The following is a 14,858-nucleotide window of genomic DNA, read 5'->3' on the forward strand; positions in this document are numbered from 1 at the left end:
CTGGGGCAGGTGTGCTCAGTGACAGGCACCTGCAAGGCAGGAAGGCCTGAATGAGCTTCCAAGCACAGTCAGGCTGGTGCATCATAGGCCTGGGCTGTGGCTGAATGTGGAAAGAGGAACAATAACTATAGGCAAGGTTAATTCTATCAAGTAAAACTGTTGCCTTATTTTGATTTGAAGTTAAATCAGTAATTACTGCAAACAGACAGAGGTTTGCAGCAAAGACAGAAGAATTATCTGTGGGGAAAAGGGTAGGGATGGGGAATAGATCAAGGTTCAAGGAAAAAGTTAAACAAATCACTTTATTCATATACTCATTGCATCAGGAAAACCAGAGGGATTTCCATTCTCCAGATGGGGAGAGGGAAGCAGAGCAGTGACGATACAGGCCCAGAGAACAGGTCTGAGACCAACTCAGAAGTAGAAATCAGGAATTGCCAGCTTTGCTCACATTCCTCCAGGACTCTGCAGCAAAGATCCCAAAACTAATAACCCCATGGAGAGGGTCATAACCTTACCCTCATTAAGGTCTTTGGGATTTCAACTGAAATGCTTGGAGCTTGCTCTGCTGCCAAAAGCAGCACCACCTGCTCTGCAGAACCCCCCCAAGCACACTTCCCATAGGCACAGGCCAGCAGCAGACAAAGCAGGGCTGGCAGGAGCTGCACAAACACCTGTGTCAGCCACAGGAGAAAACAAGAGAAGGTGGGATGTGGCAGGAAGAGGAGAAGCCTTCCTTTTAGGAGTTGTGCTGAATGAAAATACTTAACAATGAGTCTGGGAACTACAACTCCCAAGTAACACAAAAAAAGTAAGGACTATAATGCTTACTAAAAAGGTACATGGTATTAATTAAGCTTTGTCTTATAAGGAATATGTTACACAGAAAAAATTAATAAGGAATAATAAGGAGAGGGAGTGGGGGACAATTCTTGGAGCTACTGCCTTTGGTATCCCAGCACTGGCGGCAGCCTGTGCTCCAAGCACACACACAGCAGTGGGGTTTGTCAAATGACAAACTGGATGCAGTGTGTAAAGTCCAGAGCAAAGATTCCATGTCTGGGGAATAGAATGGATTAACATTTAGCACCTCCACACCTTTTGTTCCTGTCCCTGATCAGCAAATCCCAGGATCATTGTTTGCCCATCACTGCCTTACATAAATGGTCACGTTTGAGCACTCTGGTGCTCAAAATTAAGTTCTGCAATTGCTCTTGTAATTTGTTGAAACAAGTAGTGCTGCCAAAGGCATGAGAGCCACTTCCTCTTACTTGCTCTTGCCACGCTCCCTAACAGGGCCAGCACAGCCCTTGGAAGAGCCATGCAGCACACCTGATCCAGGGTATCCCAAGCAGGAAAACAAGAGCAAGTTTTTCACAAAGACTGGTTCCCCAGCCCTGGAATCATGATTTCCTATAAAGATTCCAGCCATGACATTCATGGCAGAGACCCATGTCATTTTCAGCTCTGTGTTTTCTGAGTGCTCAGGGAACTCTGGTGTTAACTGGATGCGAACCACAGCAGCTCCATGCAGATGGTACAGAGTGTGTGTGTGCTGGAATGCAGTATGGAAATGCTTTTGTTTTACAATAGGATGTCCCAGGCAAAGGATATGATTGCTGCCAAAGGCTGGTACTGGTCTCTGCACTCATAATTTCATTAAAAATCTAAACCTTCCCAGCCCGCAATGCTCTTTCTTTTGAAAAGCTGACTGTGTAGGAGAGGGACCATCAAAACAAATAATTCGGGTTCAACTTAGTGCTCTGTTCTACCTAGGGTCTGTAACTATCAGTGCCATTGAAACACCTCACAGCCTTCAGCATCACCTCAAACATGGGGCTATCTGTTACAAAATGTACCTGAGAGCTGCAGGGCTGTCACAGCAGGGGCTGCTCTGAGCCCAGGGAGGCACCTAGAGCCAGGTACAAGGCCTGTGTTCTAGCCTGCTTTATCAGTGAACAATCCAATATATTCTCAGCATACTAAGTATATTTCTGGGAAGCAAACAGGCTTCATTCAGGATCTGCAGTGGTCTAATGCAGCAAAGAAACATTTCTGTAAAACAAATCACAGCACCCCTTGGTTTAGTTTTCAGGCAGTTTCAGGGAAACAGAAGAGTTGTAAAGATCTTTTGTGTGCTAACGGTGGCTCCAAACCACATCCTGCACTCCTCTGCTGAATGTCAGGAATTTGCCAAGAAAGGAGAATTGGCAATGCACAGGATTTGCAGTTCTGCCTTTCCTGAGCAATGGTCCCTGTAATGACATTCCTTCACAGCCCACCTTCAACTGAGACCACCTCACCATGCTGGAATGCTCCCCATCTCCCAGTGCTATGGCTATAGGGGGTACCTGGAAGCCTTTTCATAAGCCAGCCTGCATCGCCTGTAAATATTATATAACAGTGATGCTGGGAAGAGTTACTATGGAGATTGGAAAGCTTGCCTTAAGGCAGTGACAGAAAGCTGCAGTTTTCAGCTATAAAGCAGTAACTAGAACACAAATCCTGGTAAGACAGAGCACAAACCAACAATCTTTCCTGAGGCCTTTCACTAATGAGACAAAAAGCAGTGAAACTACAGTTAGCATTTTTGGCCTTGCACAAATGGCAGGCAGGTGCCCATGCACAGGTCTGGCATGATGCAGTCACCATGGAGCAGAGCTGGTCCCATCCTGTGCCAGCAGGATGCAGCTGATCCCTTCCATCTGCAGCACAAACCTCCCCTGTCTGAGAAGCCAGCTCCTGGCTCTTACATAATTCACAAGCTGGTATTAGCTACCTGATCTCTGGCACTCAGCTGCCCATGCAGCACACAGGTCTTCTGGGATGTGGCCACATGAAGCCTCTGCACAAACCAACAGTCTGAGACCAGCAGATCTCCAGCAGGTGTTTAAGGATGCAGTGCTGTGTTCCAAGGCAGTACCTTCATCCTCACCCCCATCTTTCACTGGAAACCCAGTCTCAACAATCACACTTCTTTTCACACACTTTTTACATTCAGGATTGCTTGCTAATTTTTACACTAATTTTATAAATTAAACAGCACTGGCATATCTTCAGGTGCGCTAGGGATAAAGGCACCAAATGCTCTAGTAAAACAGAGCATTTTGAAACCTCAGTCCCAAAGCACAGCCATAATATTAAACAAAGAGAAAAACACCCCAAAACCCAAAGTGTAACTTCTCCATCACATTCTGTTTCAGACTGAGATCCAACAGCAGCTCTATTCCTCCAACACGTGTGCCTTCACAGAAATTATCCAGTGCCACATTCACAAATCAGTCTTTTTCCCACCTGCCAATCTCTCAGCCTTCTGCAATCTGCCTTCCCCGCCTGCCTGGATCTGCACAGATGAGCTGGTACTCACAGCGCTCTCTGGAACCAATTCTATTTTCAGCAGAAATGACATAACTGCTGTCCCCATCTCACAATTGTCACTTTGGGAAGTATTTCACATACTTGCAGTGCCCTCCTGAAACACTGTATTAGAAATCACCTTTACTGAGCTCCAAGGGGAAAATGAAGCTCTAAGCCTCAACACTGAGAGAAAAAGAATTCTGAAAGTGTTCTTCGATAAAAGAGCAAATGTATGAGTTGCAGAAAAGACAGTTAGGATGAAATGACGTACCAAGGGCACACAGAGGTATTTGCTGTCCACCTTTTACTAAAGCCTGGCAGAGCTGAGCTTTTTAATACACTCTTATCATACAACCACTACAGCTTAATTGCAAGCACCATTATCCTGCGCTGCAGGGAAGATCACCCACGCACTCAGGGGAGTTACCCTCTTGATGCTCTAACTGACACAAACTGATGTTCCAGGCACTCTCTCTTGGGCCACAGCCGGCAGGCAGCGCTCAGGGATGCTGCTGCACCGCGGGTCCCGAGTTCTGCACCGAAAGACAAAAGTTTTCCATCCCTCACTTCTCCAATGACCTCCAACATTTAATTCCAAACTTGACTTTGAGCGAATACGGAAAAAAGCACCAACCTGCACAAAGAAAGCACACACACTACCAGCCCGGGCACGCCACGGGGCACCAGACCGGGCCGCCCGCCTCCCTCCCGGCTGGACCAGCCTCCCCGGCCCAGCGCTCCGACTCACTGTTATACTGGACTCCCTTGGCGAACCTCCTCTGCAGCGCCTGGTTCATGGACTGCAGCCCCGCAGGGATGTTTTTGTCGCGGACCGCAGCCTGGTCCGAGCCCACCAGCTTCTTCAAGGCCGAGAACATCTTCGTGGTCCCACACCTGCACCCCGGGGAACTGGCCGAGCGCGGGCTCAGGGGCCGGGCGGAGGAACGGGGCGGCTCAGGGCTGCGGCGGGGCCGGCCCGGCCATGCGGGGCGGAGGTGTGCGGGCCCGGCCCGGCAGGAGGAAACTGCGCCGGGGGAGTGGAGGCACTATCGGGGCATGTCCCGGCGCGGGGCGGTGGAACCGGTGCCGGGGTCCGGCACGGGGCGGTGAGGCCGGGCCGCTCAGTCCAACCGGGGGCTGGGGCCGGGGGCCAGGCATGGAAAGCGGGGGCGGCGCGGGGCTCCCGCCGCCGCCATCTTGGCTCTTCCGCCTCACCGCAGGGGACTGGGGCACGCGCGGCGCGGCTACGGCGGCCGGCGGAGGACAGAAGAGCGCGGAGCGCGGTCGCCGCCGCGATCCCTGGGAACCCCTCCCCCGTGACCCCTCGAAGGCCGAGTGCAGCCCAACATGCCTGAGACCCTCCAGTGTGATCCACATAACCCCGGCTGTGCCGTCCTGGGACCCCCACAGCCCCCCAAGAGTCTAGCAATCCCCTCTTGGCAGCTTCATAGCCCCCCCACCCGTGACCCCCATACCCCCCTACGAGGCCACCGCAGCATCCCTGGGACTACGCCCAGAACACCTCTAATCCCTTCCTGGGACCCCTGTACCCGCTGGGACTGTCATTACCCGTGTCCTCCGCTTTTATGCCAGCCCCATTTTCCCGTGACCCTCGTAACCCCTCGTAAACCCTCGTAACTGTGCCGTGACCCTCAGGGTCCTCTCTGACACCCCGTAGTCCCATGCTGCAAACCCCATACAACACCCTCGTGGTTGCCCCATCCCCCGTGCCCCCCATCTCGGCCGTGCCCCCCACACGGCTCTCCCCGGTCCCACCGTGACCCTGAGCCAGCTGCAATCATTCACCCTTAGAGAGGAGCAGACGCTTGTACCCTCCCTCGCTGTCCCCTTCCCGGCAGCCCAACCCGATCTCCTGGCAAATAGGGGCTGGACCCCATCCAGCAGGACCCCTGAGCCTCTCGGTGCAGCCCCCCCCGGCCCTGGATGGGCAGAGGGCAGTGGCCTGAGGCGGGCTCAGAGCCTCGGTGGGGAGAACCCCGTAACTCCACCAGGGAGGCCAGAGAGGACCCCACAGCATCCCCTGCCCCTCCTGCGCCCCTCACCCTGCTCCCCACCAGCCTGAGGATTGACACTGCGCTCTTTGGTCACATGAGGGACATTTACTGCTGGAGAGATATTTGCCATCTGCTGTGCCACCACAGCTGTCAGCACTGTCCTGCAGGACCCTGGTGCTGGATGCCGGCTCTTCATCCTCTGCCTGCATCAGTTTGAGAGCTGCAGGAACTCCTCATCCTCTGCAAGTGGAGAGACACAGCAGGTGATGGGCTGTCCTGCACTTTGTGTCCCACCATGCGCCATGGTGGCATTAATGTACTTTATATTGCTAGCAGGGATTATAAAAGATGGGGTTTGCCCTAAGACAGGCTCCATCTCCCATCCGTGGGATCAGGCAAAATCCCCAGCTCCTGCCCTCCTGGAGCTGGCACACCCAGGGCTGGACAAGGTGGAAGACACCTCAGTCACCCCTCTCTGCAGGATGATTTTCTCTGCCAGACTCCTGACAAACTGGTCATCATTTCCCCTGAGGGATAGGTGGTGCCTGTTGTGTCTCCCTAGGAGGTTCAGTACAGAAACCCCTGCACTGGCTGGAGCTGGGGGGCCTGGCAGCTATCACACCCCTGACAGGGACCCTGGCTTGGTCCTTAGTTGGTGTCAGGGTTCCTGCACCACCAAGTCTTTCAGCCCGAGGCTGTCACCTCCACTGCTCCCCACTGCACCCCAACCTGCTTGGGGATGTTCCTCCTCTCATCAAGACCACACTGAAGTTCATTCATGATTTCAGCATGTCTGCAGCTTGCCCAGCCCTGCTCTGCCATACTGTCTGTGGGCTAATGGTCATATTCCCTGCTCAGGACAGATCCCTCCCAGGCACAGCACAAAACCATCCCACACCCATCACGGACCCATGACAAACCCATCACAGCCCAAGGATACACCCATCCTGGTCCATCCTGACCCAGAATATTTTGTGCTCTGCCTGACCCATCCCAGGCAGAGCACAAAACAAATTCAGACCCATTCCAGAGCCAGACTGATCCTTAATCCATGGCAAATGCATCCTAGGCCCACAATGGACCCATCCAGAGTGAGGACTGACCCATCCAGAGCCAGGACAGCCCTGTCCCCACCCCAGGCAGACCCAGTGCAGGACAGGAGATGTTGCAGGCTGCTGCCCTGGGGTGGGGGCCAAGGGGAGTACCTGCCAGCTGAGGAGCCCCGCAGTACTCCTTGCACTCCTTCTCCGAGTAGAACTGGTTCCCGTTGCCCTTGCAGCCCCCATAGCTGAAGGTGATGCACTTGCCCTGGGCTGCATCGAAGGCCCAGCGTGTCATCAGTGCCTGGCAGGGACCTGGGACAATGGGCAGCCTGCAGGCAGCTGCAGGGACAGGAGCTGCATGAGGCAGGGTGTCCAGGGACCCCCCCATACCTCCCACATGGATGCCAGGCACATGGCATTCGAGGCATTGCTCAGATCCTTTGTGATGCCTCAGCAAAGGCACCTCCAGTGCCCCCGGCTTCTCACCCTCGGTCCGGCATGCCTGCAGGCACTCCTTTTCTGAGTAGAAGTTGTTGCCATTGCCCAGACAGCCTCCGTAGTGGAAAGTTTCACAGGCCATGGAGGAGGAGTTGTAGAAGAAGCGGGAGAGCATCCCGCTGCAGGGCCCAGGGTCCCGGCTCAGCCGGCACGAGTCTGCGGACCAGCACACCACGGGTCACAGGCAAATGGGAGGGCAGGCCAGGGGGATCCCGATGCAGCCCCCTCCCCTGGGACCTACCTTCCTTATTGCCAATGTAAGTGGGCAGGGGTCCTGCAGCTGAACCCTCCTCCAGGGGTAGGACTGCTCTCCGTGCTCTCTGCACCAGTAAGGAAGCACAGAGCTGCCGTCAGTCCCTGCCTGTGGGACCTGCTGCCCACCTCACTGCCCTCAGAGTGGGCTGTGTCAGGGGCACCTCAGGCTACAACCCTCCTCTGTGCTCCCAGCACATCTCCTGCAGGCTGTGATCCGTCCACACCTCATGATCTTCCCAGCCCTGTCCTCTTCCAGGGTGGGGTCCACAATCCCAGGCTGTGGATTAAGACACCCAAAGTGCCCAAGTTGTGCCTCATGCTGGGGATGTGCCTCAATGATGTGTTACCTGCTCTTGAGTCAACTGGGTTGTTTCTCCTATGAAAGTCCCATTCTCCCTGGAAAATCTTTCAATACTCAACCCTGAGAGACTGGGAGGTGCTGAGTGATGGAAGTTGAAGGATGCTTAGCACCAGTGGGTGCTAAGCTCCCCCATCCCTGGAGAAGGGGCCTACAGCCTGGCTGGGACACACACAGACAGGCAAGGAGCAAGGAAACACCAGCAACCTTCACACTGTGAAAAAAAATCAGAGTAGGAAAAGTCTCCCACTTGGAAATATGCTCTTGTGCCCACCTGGCCACCAGGACCCTCCCCCTGCAGCCTGCGCCTGCCCTACCCCCATCCTTGCAGGCAAAGCCCATCAGCAGAGGTGGAAGAGCAACTTGCAGGATGGTCAGTGAAGTCACTGCCCAAAGAACATGTTCTGCCCATGGAGCCTTCTCCCTGGACACCCAATCTCCAGTGAGTTTGGCTTGGAAGGGATGTCTCTGGCCTTGATCCACTTCAGAAGGTCCCAGCTGGCCCACTCACCTGGGAAGCATTTTCAGTCTCTTGAGGAACACATTCACCTGGCCCAGGAGCAGGAGAGAAGATGAGCAGTGTAAGAGGAGAGGTGTCCTGACAAACTTCAGTGAGTCCAGCACTGTGCACATGCAGGACCCTGGGCAAGGGGACACCCTCCTAGTTCCACCCAATGTTATTCCCCTCTTTCTGTTTTCCACCTCTCACTTGCAGAAGCACCGTCCTAAAATGCCCATGTCCCTAAAATCCCCACACCCCCCTGGGTCCCCCCAAAATCCTACACACATACACACACACACACCCACAGCCACACCCCCACCCACACACACACTCTCCACTATGCTAGCCCCTTCTGAACCCCAGACTGAGCAAGGAGCCTCCCAGGTGCTGGCAACACCCAGCCTGGGGACCAGACACAAGTGTCCCATGCCCTCATCCTAGTGGTGTGGTTTCATTGACCTGACAGCCTAGCACGGACCCCTTTGGAAGCTGATTTCTCTGGTGAAATCCTGACTGATACATGGCCTTATTTCCTTTTCATTCCATGCTACCAAAACATTTGTCTCTCCTTCCTTCCTCCTGACCATCCCCTGTCTCCCCAGCTTGGCAGACCGAGAAGGAGCAGCTGCAGTGCTCTGGCAGCATGGGAGGCACATGCCCCAGGGAAGGTTACCTCTGTTGGCCAGGATGAAGATGGAGTCTTCGGGGATGCCCATCTCCAGAGCCAGCTGATGGAAAGACTCAATGAGGTCCTCCCGTAGCTCTGGACTCCTCCCTGGGAAAGAGAATAGGCTGTGAGCAGGGTTGGTGTGGGAGTGCAGTCCCCAAGCACCCACTGAAGCTTGGGTGGCTGCAGGCGGGTGCAACACCAGACTCCTGGTCCTTCCCAACATAGAATCAGGGAAGCAAAGATTGAACCCAACCATTGACCCAGCATTGCTATGTCCACGCTAAAACATGTCCCGAGCTCCACATCTACATGTGTTTTGAACCCTTCCAGGCACAGTGATGTCACTGCTTCCCTGGGCAGCCTGCTGCTCTTGACCAGCCTTGACCAAGGGCTTGGACAAAGGGGGTTTAATCATGGAAGACAGCATCTCCTGCCACTTCAGGGCTGGGTTTCCTCTAAGCAGATATCACCACCTTCATCCAAAAGACCATGTTGATTTGGATGTTCACATCAGTGCCTGATGTGGCTCTCATGGAGCCATGAGACTCCACCTCTGCCATGCCAAAGACAAGCTGGTCTAAGCCACCATTTCCAAACCCCATGGTCAGGTCCCTTAAGGCCAAGGGAGCTGAGAGACCCTTATAGGTGGTGTTTTTGAGCTGTGCTGGTCCACCCTAGAGCCTGCTTGCCCTCAAGTGCCATGGCCAGACATACCATACAGCTTCAGGGTGGTGCTTGGACCAAAACTGCTTTTCTTCTTCATCAGAATGACAGCATATTCGTCATAGTTGGTACGGAGCACATAGGACTGGATAGACACATCCCATCCTGGGTGAGACAGAGATACAGGGATGTCATTCCTGCTCGTCATGGTGAGATGGAACAGTGTAGGACAGCCCCAAAGCTGGAGGCTGGAATCAGGCATCTAATTAAAAAATTAGATGTTTGGGAAGCAGACTCCGATACAACCATGAGTCCCTTTAGGCTCACCAGTCTCTAAGCTGGGAGGATTGGAAACCAAGAGCTGCAAACAACTGAGATACCACTAATGCTCCTGAAGTGTGACTGTTCCCTGCTTCAGCCTGGGACCCTGTGGACAGGAGTGACCTGCTGCCAACATCTCATCATCCTGTGGCTATGCAGGTACAGTGCTCAAACAGCCCTTTCCCTGCAGCTTTACTCTATACTTTGGCTAGAAATGTCCACATCAGAGGCCACTCCACACTGTGGAGTGGCCTCTGAGCCCTGCTCTTCTGAACCCCTTCCACCTCTGCCAGCTGTCCCCAGAGCTGGTCCCCCATCTCCCAGGCATGCCTCACCCCAACTCACTGGGGTTGTAGTAGGTGTATTTTCCAGGGGTGCTGGTTTTCTGGTATTCCCCTGAGACTAGTGTGCAGTCACCTTGCCTGGAGAGAGGAAGAAAACAATTAGCTACTTGGCAGGATTATTTTCCCTGGTTATGGCATGAAAATCATGCCTGGGGCACGAAGGACATGGTGCAGGACCCCTGAAATCATGCTGCCCAAGGTATTGGGTATTTGAACCCAATCCATCCCCTCCTCAGGGCTTGGATGCCAGGCAGAGCAAGTAACTCCTATGTCTTCCCAGCCCCTGGGAGAGGGAGCACCCCTGGGTGGGATGGCTTTGGAGGAGGCTCAAGCACCTCCAGCAGTGCTCCCAGCAGTGCCCCATACCTCAGCCTGGTACTTGTAGTACTGATCTGGTCGGTGCTGGGGCCAGGGCCCAGCACAAGCGTGCCCATGCTGAACTTCTCCTTGTAGTTCTTCATCCATTTGCAAGTTGTGCCGATGGCGATGTCGAACCACTTCCCATGCATCTGCAGGGAGATGGGAGACACATCTGCACCGTGAGCCCCCCTCACCAAGGTGGGACATCACCTGGTTTTGTGCAGAGTCAAAATATTCCTGATGCAGGGAGAAACTCGGAGGTGATGATGCAGGGTGCAGAGGCCAGAGGTGCTGCAGGATTTGGGAAGTGTATCAGCAGAACTTTCCTTGGTTCCCTGACTATGAGGCAGGACTGGAGGCATCAGGCTGTCATCCACCCATGTATACCAGTGAGACCCAGATCTGGGCACACATGCAGGGCTGTATGAAGCCTGGCAGGGGACAGGGAGCATTGTGGGGGATCTCCCAGGCAGCCTGCATCCTGGCATGCTGAACCACAGACTTTCCACAGGACTCATCTGCCCTGCTGCTCAGACTGCATCCACCCTGCCAGGGTTTGCCAGGATGAGGCCACCCCAGAACCTGGCACCTCCTGAGTGGCACCCAGGGGGTGCCACACTGCCAATGCCTGTCCCACACAGCCTGGCATGGGCATAGGCATTATTGCCCTTCTTTCTGGAGGAAAATGAAAGAAAGCTTACCCCATCCCTTTTGCCCCCAGACTTAAGGGACCACAAGCTGCCATTACCCGCTCAGCCTCAAAATTCTCCTGCACTTGGATATCTTCATCCTGGTCTCCGATAGGGGTTCCACGAGCCACAGTGAGGAGGAGGAGGGAAAGGAGACCCCAAATAATCATGGCTGGTGGCTTCGGACTGCTGCTGAGCCTCAGTGCTTCAGTGGGATCTCGGACTCTGCGCTGTCCCGCTGTGCAGCACTGTGACCTTCAGACCAGGGCCAGCGGGGCCAGCCACCCTGCGGGGGGGCTGCCGGGGGAGGTGGGGTGTACGACCCAGGGAGCACCACTGCCCTTGGCGGTGCTGGGGATTTGCAGGGAGCTGTGTGGGGTGCAGGAGTGGAGCACCCTACCAGCCACACCAAGCTGAGCTCCTCACCCTCACCTGTTCCTACACCATGGGGCCAGGACCTGTCTTTCTCCTCTATTCTATGTTGGGATTCATATTCCTGCTCTGTCATCCTACAAAGAGCCCCCAGCCCTGATGGACCAGTTTGACCCTGTGGTGAGGAGAGCACTGAGGGACGCCCAGCACTTAGCCCAAGCTATCTAATCAGTATCCATAGGGAACAGAGCCTGAGTTTCCTGCTCCCCTTTTGGACCCCTTCCAGGCAGTCCCAAGCTGATGGCCAACATCCAGGATCCAGCTGGGTGTGGCACATCCCACAGTCGAGGGTCCCTGGGCCGGGAGGAGTGGGAAATGCTGGGCCATCCTCAATCCTTCCCAGCAGTGTTTGCCTTCGTTGGATGATTAACAGAAACCAAACAGCCCGAGGGAAACTGCAAACAGAGCAAAGGGCAGGAGTCCCTCTCCAGGTGGCCACGGCCCAATATTTGTGGAGAAGGGCCAGAGCTGGCGGCACACTGGCAGAAGTCAGCTGGACTTTCACCCTCCACTCCCCCGCGGTCACTGACGGACTCTTGGATAAGGACCAGCAGGTGCTGCTGCCCGGGCAAGGGGCCTGCTCTGTCCCGGAAGAGCTAGTCTGGACATCTCCACAAACAGATCTTCTTGCCACATCCCGGTGTGTCTGGACCCCGGGGCAGACGCGGACCTGCGGCACAGACGCCTCCGGTAGCCCCCCTCCTCCTCGCCCCACCTACTCTCTCTTGAGGAGCATCCGGGGCGCAGCAAAACCCCGAGCTCCAGCCCCCAAGCCGGGGGTCCCTCCCCAGAGTCCCCAGGCGGGGTCCCCGGTGCCCCGGTCACTCCATCACTAGGTGGCAGCCGGCGGTAAGGAATGACAGCCCCGCTCCGGCCCCGCCGCAGCCACGGGCGGGTAGAGGGTTCCCCTGAACCCCCTCCTGCGGCCGGGCAGCGATGGGCACTGGGGAAGGCTGTACTTAGAGGAGGCTGGTAAAAGACAGGGAGAATGACATTTTACACGGGGAGATAGTGACAGGATAAGGGACAGCTATTTTAAACTAAAAAAGGAGAGATTTATATTAGATATTAGGCAGAAATTGTTCCCTGTGAGGGAGGTGAGGCCCTGGCACAGGGTGCCCAGAGGGGCTATGACTGCCCCATTTCTGGAAGTGTCCAAGGGCAGGTTGGAAAGGGCTTGGAGCACCCTGGGATAGTGGAAGCTGTCCCTGCCCATGGCAGGGGGTGGCACTGGATGAGCTTCAAGGTCCCTTCCCACCTAAACCAGTCCGGAATTCTATGACTTGCAAGAGGACGTGGTTATCAGGGAAACCTCAGAAGACACTGCCTTGTGTCCCATGGGTCACGGAGTGCTTGGGAGCACATCTCTGATGCTCCTCACACAGGAAAGTCAAGTGTTGAGCAAAGGGCAGAGCAAAGGAAGACAAAGCTGGACTGGGGCGGGAAGTGCAACCCAAATCTGAAGGCTGCAACAGACCCAAGTCACCCCCAGCTCACAGGAGGCCTGTGGGAGGGTGCACAGAGATGTCCCTGATGGAGGCAGGATGACAGTGGCTCCATCTTTGGCCCAGGGACTCATGTTCTCTCCCAGTGCATCCCTTGGCACTCACCACCCATCAAAGCTAGAGGACAGCTGCCAAGCTGCTGGTACAGCTCTGCTGGGCTGCTGATGGGTAGCAACAGCCTGTGATGGCCTGTGTGTCAAGACTGGTGCTCAGCCACATCTGGGCACATGGGACAACAAGAGGGATGGATGGTAGAGTGAGAGGGCAACTGGGATAGCTGGTTCCCCAGAGCTGTTCTCTGAGACATCCCCTGGGTATGGCCATGCATGTGCAGAGGTGGAACCTTCACCTGACTGGGGTGGCACTTAGAGCAGCGTCTCAAAGTGGAGATGGCACAGCCCTATGTCCATCTGGGAGCTGTGTCAGCACCCTCGGGTTGGGTGTCGGCGCGCCGCTGGGTGTCCCACGTGTGCTCTGAGCTGGCTGGTCCCTGTGTCTCCAGCCAGAAGCATCAACCAGGCTTCTCCGTGCCCGGATATGTGGGGACACATCTGCCCACACGTGTCGGTCTGCACAGCTCTTCCCTGCCTGGCCCCTCCACCCCAAAACCCCGGGAACCCTTCCCATGCATGCTCGGGGGACAATACCGCCCTGTCCCCGTCCTGGCGCTCGGCTGCCCGGCCGTGCAGATGCTCCTCCGCCGCGCCGGGTCCAGCCCCCACCCTCACGTGCGTCTGCTTTTTGTGTCCTTCTCGCTGCGGGTCGGGCTCTACCCCGTTCCTCCCGCCCCTCCGCCGCCCGCGGCCCCCGGCGCAGCCCCCACCGGAGCCAGCCACACACACAAGTGAACTTTTCTGCGTTTTCCAGCAATTAAAAAGAATAAAGCAACAGTTGTCTCCAGGCAGGGCATGGATCCTGGTGACCCTGATTTTCTGTGTGGCTGGGCAGGGTGAATGGGGCTATTGAGACCCCGATGACTGGCATCTCCACTCTAGGATTGTCTCCCCTTCCAAGTCCCCCTCCCCGCGTTCTCCTCCTCCCTACCCTCCTCCTCGCTTTTAATTTCCTTCCTGCAGAGAGCTGCTCATCCCCTTCCCATTGGCCAAAGGCCTGAAAGGGAATGGAGGAGACAAGGGAAGGATTAAAGACGCTCTGCTTAGGAGCAGGCAGCCTGAATACAAGATGCACCGGCTGGGAAAGAATGGAGGCTTAGTGGGGCACCAGATCAGACCCGCCTCCGCCGCATTCAACCCGGCCTACATTCCTGCATTGCTAAGCAGGGACCTTTCTCCCCGGCCAACCCCTCGGAGGGACGACCCGACCCCTGTCCCACCTGCTGCCGCAGGTAGACCTGCCCAGGATGGTCCCACCACAGCACCCCTCGAGGTGCAAGCCACGATGGAAGACAGCAGTGCTTGCAGTTCTGTGTCAGCCCCTCAGGACACAATGTTCCCAGCCATTCCCACAAGGATGAGGAGGCATCTGGGGCAGCCCTTGGAGCAGTCTGGCAGCAATGTGGGGCAATTCGTGGCTCTGGGATGTTCCCAGCCCTCATTCCAGCAGAGCTGGAGAAGGGCTGGGGCACTTCCAGCCACAGCCTTGGTGGCAGAGATGGTGGTGCCCCAGTGCTTGTTAGTTGTGTTATTTCTTAGAAGATTCCCTAAAACCCCAGAGTGTTCCCTGCCCTTCTCAGCACCTCCCAGGGCCATGCAGGTCGGGGTGCAAATGGGGCTGCTCTGAGGGCAGGTCTGGGGCAGGCTGGTCCTCAGGAAAGGCTGGAGCAGAGTGAGATGATGGGTGGGCTCAGGGTCACACTGGGAATGAGGGGTCCCCGAGGGCAATGGTG

General features: G+C 55.5%; 2 protein-coding genes across 3 annotated transcripts in view; both read right to left on the reverse strand.

Moving 5' to 3' along the window:
* Positions 1 to 4,559, reverse strand: part of RABL6 (RAB, member RAS oncogene family like 6) — a 54,072-nt gene extending 49,513 nt beyond the window's left edge. For both annotated transcript variants that reach the window (XM_066562743.1, XM_066562741.1), the window contains exon 1: positions 4,106 to 4,559. In XM_066562743.1, coding sequence (XP_066418840.1) covers positions 4,106 to 4,235 — 130 coding nt within the window. In that variant the 5' untranslated portion in view covers positions 4,236 to 4,559. The remainder of the gene's footprint in view (positions 1 to 4,105) is intronic.
* A 1,021-nt stretch (positions 4,560 to 5,580) lies between these two features.
* AMBP (alpha-1-microglobulin/bikunin precursor) lies at positions 5,581 to 11,245 on the reverse strand. The gene is made up of 10 exons (XM_066563092.1): positions 11,135 to 11,245; positions 10,393 to 10,535; positions 10,028 to 10,104; positions 9,413 to 9,526; positions 8,702 to 8,803; positions 8,038 to 8,075; positions 7,155 to 7,233; positions 6,902 to 7,069; positions 6,578 to 6,754; positions 5,581 to 5,612 (listed from the first exon to the last, which is right to left on the reverse strand). The coding sequence occupies exons 1-10, from the start codon at positions 11,243 to 11,245 to the stop codon at positions 5,581 to 5,583; spliced, it is 1,041 nt and encodes a 346-aa protein (XP_066419189.1).
* Positions 11,246 to 14,858: the final 3,613 nt, after the last annotated feature.

The sequence above is a fragment of the Molothrus aeneus genome, chromosome 19 (assembly GCF_037042795.1).
Source record: "Molothrus aeneus isolate 106 chromosome 19, BPBGC_Maene_1.0, whole genome shotgun sequence".
In the NCBI taxonomy this organism is placed as follows: domain Eukaryota; kingdom Metazoa; phylum Chordata; class Aves; order Passeriformes; family Icteridae; genus Molothrus; species Molothrus aeneus.

Bases quoted from the DNA above. Each gene is read 5' to 3' on its own strand.
- AMBP (XM_066563092.1), bottom strand. From the start codon at position 11,245: ATGATTATTTGGGGTCTCCTTTCCCTCCTCCTCCTCACTGTGGCTCGT. The intron at 10,105-10,392 runs GTATGGGGCACT...TCCTCTCTCCAG, and splicing joins ACTACAAGTACCAGGCTGAG to GCAAGGTGACTGCACACTAG. The intron at 5,613-6,577 runs GTACTCCCCTTG...CTCCACTTGCAG, and splicing joins CGGGGCTCCTCAGCTGGCAG to AGGATGAGGAGTTCCTGCAG.